Below are 6,725 nucleotides of genomic sequence, written 5' to 3' on the forward strand. Positions count from 1 at the left end.
ATCTGGGCTTCTCCCTTTCTAAGCTCCTCCCCCTTTGGCTCCTCCTCTAGTTTCCTCCCCTGTAGACTCTTCCCCCTCCACCTGCTTGAGTTTCAGGTTTTAACTAGATGAAAGATCCCGATCAGAACCAGAACAGGAGCAAACTGAGGACCGGGTCAGTGCGGTGGTGACCTGAAGGTTCTCCTGGTTCTGGCAGACGTTCCCCTGCGTCAGGTGATCGGGGAGGAATGCGTCGCCTTCATGCTGAACTGGAGGGAGAACGACTACCTGACGCTGCAGGTGCCTCCGTCTCTGGTCATGAACAACCCATACATCAAGGTAAACCGCCACGTGTTGCTGCTCCCTCCGGCTGAAGAAGGCCTAGGTGTCATGATGTTCTCTGGTTCTGGTTCTGAAGCTGGGCCAGCTCCTGGCCTCCACCTGCAAGGAGCTCCCAGGTCCTAAAGAGAGTCGGCGCACTGCCAAGGAGCTGTGGGAGGTGGTGGTGCAGATCTGCAGCGTCTCCGTCCAGCACAAGCGCAGCAGCGACGGCCGCCTGGGTCTGATCAAGCAGCGCGAATCGTCTCTGGGCATCCTGCAGCGGTGAGTCGGCATCGGGCCGCACTGCCCGGCCGTTTGGACCCGTCTGTCGCATCATTCTGCTCTGTTTCCCTTCCAGGAGTAAATTCATCACCTTCACAAAGAAACTCAGAGTGAGTAACGACCTTCAGAAACATTTCAGTGTGAAGCTCTGGGTTCTGACCGTCCTCTTCCTCCCAGGAGCCGCTGGTGCTTACCACTCTGATCTCGCTGTTTGTGAGACTCCACAGCATCGTTCGGGTGCGTCTCTGAACCTGCCGCCAGATCTCCTTCTGCTGAGTTCAAGGTGGTCAGTTTATGTTTCAATCATTTCTCCTCAGGACGACATAGTGAACGAAGTGACAGCCGAGCATCTCTCCATCTGGCCATCCTCTCTTCCAAAGTGAGTTCCTGGTTCTGCAGCGGGCATGAAGCTGCAGCGCCCCCTGCTGTCTCCTCAGTGCAGCTGTCAGTGACCAGAGTGTTTGTGTTGAGCAGCATCCAGGCGGTGGACGTGGAGGCGGTGGCTGTGACGGTCAAAGAGCTGGTGTCCTACGCGCTGACGCTGAACCCCAACAACCAGGCCTGGCTCGTCACGCAGGCAGACATCTACTTTGCAGCGCCGGCCACCTGCAGCGCCGGCCACCTGCAGCGCCGGCCACCTGCAGCGCCGGCAACCTGCAGCGCCGGCCACCTGCAGCGCCGGCCACCTGCAACTAAGAGGAATCTGTGTTTTGATCTCTTTGCAGTGACCAATCAGTACTCGGCGGCGCTCAGCTTTTACCTGCAGGCTGGAGCTGTGTGCTCAGACTTCTTCACCAAACCTGTTCCTCCTGATGTCTACACAGACCAGGTGAAACGTCACGCCTGTTGTTGCAGCTGCTGATGCCGGTGTCGGGCAGAAGGCCTTGGGTGGAAGCATTTTGGGCCATTTGGTCACGCCGTGGTCAGTGTGAACACATCGCAGAGGGCGGCCATTTGCAAACCGTCTCCTTGGGAAACCCACGGCCAGTCGCTGTTACTGTGTGCCAATTGGCCATGTGGTTGACACTTGGGAACAATCAGGCTCTTCTTTATGGTGGGCCCCTCGGGCCTCTACTGGGTCGGCCCGGGGTTCGGATAAAACACTTCAGTTGGCTGCATGGCAGGTTTCTGGGAGGAAGTTCAACTCAAACTCTGCTACAAACGCTCCAGGTTCTGAAACAAACTGTGGAAACGTTTAGTAGGGTGGAGGACCTGTGATGCTGAGGGTTGGCTTCTCCTCCGGACCACACTGGGTTGTCCCAGGTCCAGATCACCTGGACACGGTGGTTCAGGAGACGCAGCCGGCCTTCCTGCATGAACACGTCACAGATCCTGAATGAAGGCTGGGTTGGTTTCATTTTGGTCACCATGAAGTCCATCTGTTAGGTGGCTCACTAATAAATCCCTGCTGCAGTTTGGAGCGCGCTCAGTTGGGGATCATTGCAGCCGTTGACGTTCTTCCTGTGAGAACATCAGGATGTGCTTAAAGGGAAAACCTGATCAGTTCAGCGCTGGCCAGTAGAGGGCGCAGCTGTGAGAACCAAACCAGGCAGGTGGAAGAAGAGCCTGTCTGACCCGCCGCTGTCTTCTGCAGGTTCTGAAGAGGATGATCAAGTGCTGCTCCATGATGAACTGCCACACACAGGTCAGAGGTCACAGCGGCCTTCCACCTGCAGGTGCGATCAGGGTCAAAGTTCACTCCGTCTGTTCTTCTGATCCCCAGGTTGCCGTTCTGTGCCAGTTTCTCCGGGAGGTCGACTACATGACGGCGTTCAAAGCTCTTCAGGAGCAGAACAGGTAAAGCTCACCTGGATGCGATCGTTCCTGCCGAGGCGTCTCTAACCGATGTTTCCACAGCCACGACGCCATGGACTCCTTCTACGACTACATCTGGGACGTCACCATCCTGGAGTACCTGACTCGTATCCTTTCTGCTGACAGCCACACCTTCCCCTGCAGCCTCCGCCTGACCTGGTTTTCCTCCTGAGTCTGAGTTCAGATATTCACCACAAACGCGGCGAGACGGAGAAGAGGCAGATCGCTGTAAGTCCTCCGGCTGCAGGAGTTTCACTCACGGAATCACTCACTCATTTTTAAAACCAAGCGTACGCACACCAGCAGCCGTTTTCCTTTGTGAATCACAGCTGGACCTCAGAGCTCGGTCAGGTTCTGCACACACATTTCACCATTAAGGTCGATGCAAAGCACCTTGGGAACCTCGGCGTTCGTTTGCGCAGCCCAGCTGATGGTCAGTGTTGTTTCATGACCAACAGCCCTGCATCGTAAAAACATTTAAAATGTCACAAAGCCACAGTTGGTTAGCATGAACCGCAGTCAGCCTTCATCCCCATCTGGTGTTCCTAACCGCCAGGTTTCCATGTTGGGTTTCCAGAGCGTCGTTCCGGGTTCGGGCTCTTCAGAGCTCAGCCTGGTTTCTGCCTCGGCGGCGCCGTGGCGTCACCTGCTACCATCTGCCTCTGTGTTCGTGGAGCAGACTGAGGCCTGCAGTCTGAGCTACACGCCACCTACTGGCCACAGTTATTACGGCATCTGCTGCTTTTCAACACAGAACCAGAGTATGTGATCAACGCAGCGCCATGACTGCACACGAATATAAAAACAGAAGAAGAAGAAGTTGTAGAGGTCCAAATATCACCAGGATCTGTCCTGATCCTCCGATGGGCCAGAAACACAGATGCCTTCACAGAGTTACGTTGTTCCTTCAGGCAGGGTTCATTCGTCGGTGATTAATCACTGGGGATGTTTGCACATTGTCAGGATTTATTCTTAATCTGTGGTAATAAAATAAAGCTGGGGAGGCGACCGTGAGAAACCGTCTAAACATTGACTGGTTTAGGACTCCGGCCTTATGGACCTTCTTTGTTCTCATGATGTTGAGGCTCAGCAGCGAAGGCTCGTATCGCTCTGCGTTTTTAAACCTCTGGTTGGAGTCCGATAACTAAATGTCTGAGGGAATCAAACGGTGTGGATTCAGCTCCCACCTCCATCTGTCAACATTTCCTTTAGCTTCCAAACAAACCAGACTGTGTGCGTGCGTCAGACTTGGACGCACATTTTCATGTCGACTTTGTGTTTTAAATCAGTACATAAGTGGAAAGTTTCAGATGCCATTTTGTGCGTATGCTAGCTTTAAGGATGAAACCCCAGAACAAGTTTCTGATCATTTTCCCTGATTTGTTCTGAACCTGGACAACGGGAACCTTTTAGCCGTGCTTTAACTTTCCCCTGGCAGACTGATTTAAATGTGAGGGTGATGGTGCTGTGCTCCACCTGTCCAGGTGAAGGCCATCGGACAGACGGAGCTGAACAGCAGCAACCCGGAGGAGGTTCTGCAGCTGGCGGCCCAGAAGAGGAAGAAGAGGTTCCTGCAGGCCATGGCCAAACTCTACTTCTGAAAACACGCAGCAGCTGTTCAGTTTTATAAAATAAAGTGTTCAAACAAAGCAGCCAGCCAGCGTCTCATTGTTTTAAATCCATGAGTGTGTGTGTGTGTGTGTGTGTGTGTGTGTGTGTTTTCTCTCTGAACAAAAAAAAAATCTTTTTATTTTTCCTAAAAGCTTTAAAATCATGAGAGAGAAAAACATTTGATTGATGACAAAAAAACAAAAGCTTGTATAAGGAAGAGACTAAACAAAATATATATTTCCTGATTTGAAATATTTAAAAAAAACCACAAAAGAAAATATATTTTTTTTTGGCAGAAATGCATGTATAAGGAAAAAAATACCACATACATTTCTGATGAAAACGCATGTGTAAGGAAAAAGAAAAAAATATAGATTTCTGCTTTTATTTTTAATTATGTCAGTTTTGGTCCTCCATAATTTTGGACTCGGCTGAACCGCTAAAACCTAAAACCTGCTGGTCCTGAAATCCACCGCCCACCTGGCGCCCCCTGGCGTCCGGAGAGGAAAGTCAAAGGAAAAGCTTTGGGAACAGAGACGGTAACAAAGGTTAATGCTCTAGTAGCTTATCAGTTGTAGGTCTTGTACCAAAACTTCTTTAGTTGCTAGGAAACCGAACCTCTGCATTACTTTTCTTAAATTTATTTATTGTTGTTATTGTACAAACCAATCAGTCATAAAACTGGTGGAATTGTAAATAACCATAAATTAGTTAATTGATTTATTAGCTGGTATCCGTTTGTGCCTGTTGCATTTTGGTTTTAACTGTTTGATGGTTTGTGCTTTTATTGTGAAGGGGAAACTTCCGGTTTAACTGTTAACACAAAGGCAGCTTAACGACCAAAAGACCGAGGATAGGTTGGAGCTGAAATGTTTCGTGTTGGTAGCAGCCCGGTTTATAGCAGCACACGGTTTGGGTAAGATGTTAGGACGTCCATGTTTTAAGCATTATTTTACTAAAACTGTGTATCTGTTTAATTATATGTTAAAATAATAATTTATTTTTAGATTCTAACCGCTCAAGCTGTAAATGTTATTTTTTAATTGGGTAAACAGTCAGACCAGGCTTAATGGTTTTATTTTATGGTATTTTTATGCTCTTACGGTGAGACTTTATGGCTATTAAACCTGGATATTCACAGTAAAGTTTCCTTCATGATGCCAATGATTTTATTTTTCATGCTCAGCCGTTTTTGAAAGCAGAAGAAGAGAGTTGGAGCCTCTGATGTTTCACTTCCTGCTGCGATGCAGAGTTCAGTCTGAGAAGAAGAAGAAGAGGTTCATGTGGAGGATCACCTCCTCGCTGTGACACCAAGATGAAGCTGCTTCAGTTCCTCTTCATCCTCCAGCTGAGCTCGCTCTCTCCAGGTAAACTTTACATTCACAGGCTGAAAGGCAGAGCTGGACACAGCAGGACTGCAGCTGTTACCTCCAGATGAAGATGTTACTTTGAGCTTCAAAGTTCATTTGGAATCTGTTTTTATTCAGGATAAAATGTCCTCACAATATTTGATTTCTGTTCAGGTTTGGTTGAACAAAAATAAAGATATTTGAAGGTGGAGGTCAGGCAGCTCTGATAGTTTCCCTCAGACCACAAACTGAATAATGAAGCTCAGCGTGTCGCTCCTGATTTAATGTTCTGGGTGTTTCTGGAGCTTATTGCTCCATGCTGCTCTTAAATTAAAAAACAAATCTCCCTTTTTATTGTTTCAGTTCTTCTTGATGTTTTGGCTCCAGACCCTCTGACAACAGAGACACCTGAAGAGTTTGACTGTGAGTAAAACATTGGTGGGGTTGTTGGCCCACGGCGCCAAGCAGGCTAGCGCCGCCTCTGCCATCAGGTTTGGCGGTGAAGACACAGAACCAATGTGCAGACAGCCATTGGTGAGAGGCATTATGGGAAATTTAATCAGCAAAACGTAGCAGCAGAAAAAACAACATTGAAGAGAAAAAAGACCTGAATGCAGGAGGTGTGCAGGTACAGAGTCGGGACTTTTGGATCTGATGCCATGCAGGACCCGTGTTACTGATATCGATGCTTTTTCATATTTAATCTTCATAGATCCAAAGGATCTAAAAGACCTGGAATAAAATATTGCCAAACAACAAAATACTTTATTATCACAATCAACATTTTTGTTTAGAAACAATGGAACAGTATTAAAGATCTGCTGCTGTTGTATCAACCTTCCAGACCCTCAGGTTCTGGTTCTGCTCTGCATCCAGAACCAGAACCTGAACCAAACGAGGAGAAGCAGCATTCAGCTTCTATGCACCACAAATCTGGAACAAACTTCCAGAAAACTGAGAAACAGCAGAAACACTGAGCTCCTTTAAATCCAGACTGTAAACCAGCTGGTTTATTTGAAACGTGATCAATTATGAATTTAATGGCTTAACGTGACGTTTTGATTGTTGGTTCTCTGCTGCAGGACTTTGTGTCTTTATGATGTAAAGCTCTTTGAAATGCCTGCTGCTGACATGAGCTGTACTGATAAAATCTGACGGATTCGTTGATAATAAAACTCATCTTCCCTTAACATTAGGAAAATAAATGGTTTTCAGGTAGAAAAGGAGAAACCACAAAATAAAATAAAAATTCTCACTAGACGTCTTTACTAATTCTTTCTTGTTTTTTTTTTTTTTTTTTTTTTTTTTTTTTTTTTTTTTGAAAAAATTTAAAAAAAAAAAAAATTTTTCTTTTTTTTTTTTTTATTT

At 47.2% G+C, this 6,725-nt stretch overlaps 1 protein-coding gene and 1 long non-coding RNA gene across 2 annotated transcripts; both read left to right on the forward strand.

Annotated features, from left to right (window-relative positions):
* Positions 1–53: 53 nt before the first annotated feature.
* Positions 54–4,051, forward strand: ints8 (integrator complex subunit 8). Its single transcript, XM_015025150.1, has 12 exons — positions 54–318; positions 398–582; positions 659–692; positions 760–819; positions 900–961; positions 1,057–1,175; positions 1,308–1,411; positions 2,177–2,227; positions 2,306–2,379; positions 2,440–2,504; positions 2,582–2,625; positions 3,882–4,051. Exons 1-12 carry the CDS (start codon positions 241–243, stop codon positions 3,996–3,998), a joined length of 993 nt encoding a protein of 330 aa, XP_014880636.1. The 5' UTR covers positions 54–240; the 3' UTR covers positions 3,999–4,051.
* Positions 4,052–4,610: 559 nt separating this feature from the next.
* Positions 4,611–6,133, forward strand: LOC106941987 (uncharacterized). Its single transcript, XR_001423517.1, has 3 exons — positions 4,611–4,918; positions 5,195–5,375; positions 5,721–6,133. It is a non-coding gene; the product is annotated as an uncharacterized LOC106941987 (long non-coding RNA).
* The last annotated feature ends 592 nt before the right edge of the window (positions 6,134–6,725 follow it).

Source organism: Poecilia latipinna, unplaced genomic scaffold, assembly GCF_001443285.1.
Source record: "Poecilia latipinna isolate Pla-1442-1.1 unplaced genomic scaffold, P_latipinna-1.0 Scaffold3971, whole genome shotgun sequence".
Taxonomy (NCBI): domain Eukaryota; kingdom Metazoa; phylum Chordata; class Actinopteri; order Cyprinodontiformes; family Poeciliidae; genus Poecilia; species Poecilia latipinna.

Bases quoted from the DNA above. Each gene is read 5' to 3' on its own strand.
- ints8 (XM_015025150.1), top strand. From the start codon at position 241: ATGCTGAACTGGAGGGAGAACGACTACCTGACGCTGCAGGTGCCTCCG. The intron at 962-1,056 runs GTGAGTTCCTGG...TGTGTTGAGCAG, and splicing joins TGGCCATCCTCTCTTCCAAA to CATCCAGGCGGTGGACGTGG. The intron at 1,176-1,307 runs CAGCGCCGGCCA...ATCTCTTTGCAG, and splicing joins GCAGGCAGACATCTACTTTG to TGACCAATCAGTACTCGGCG.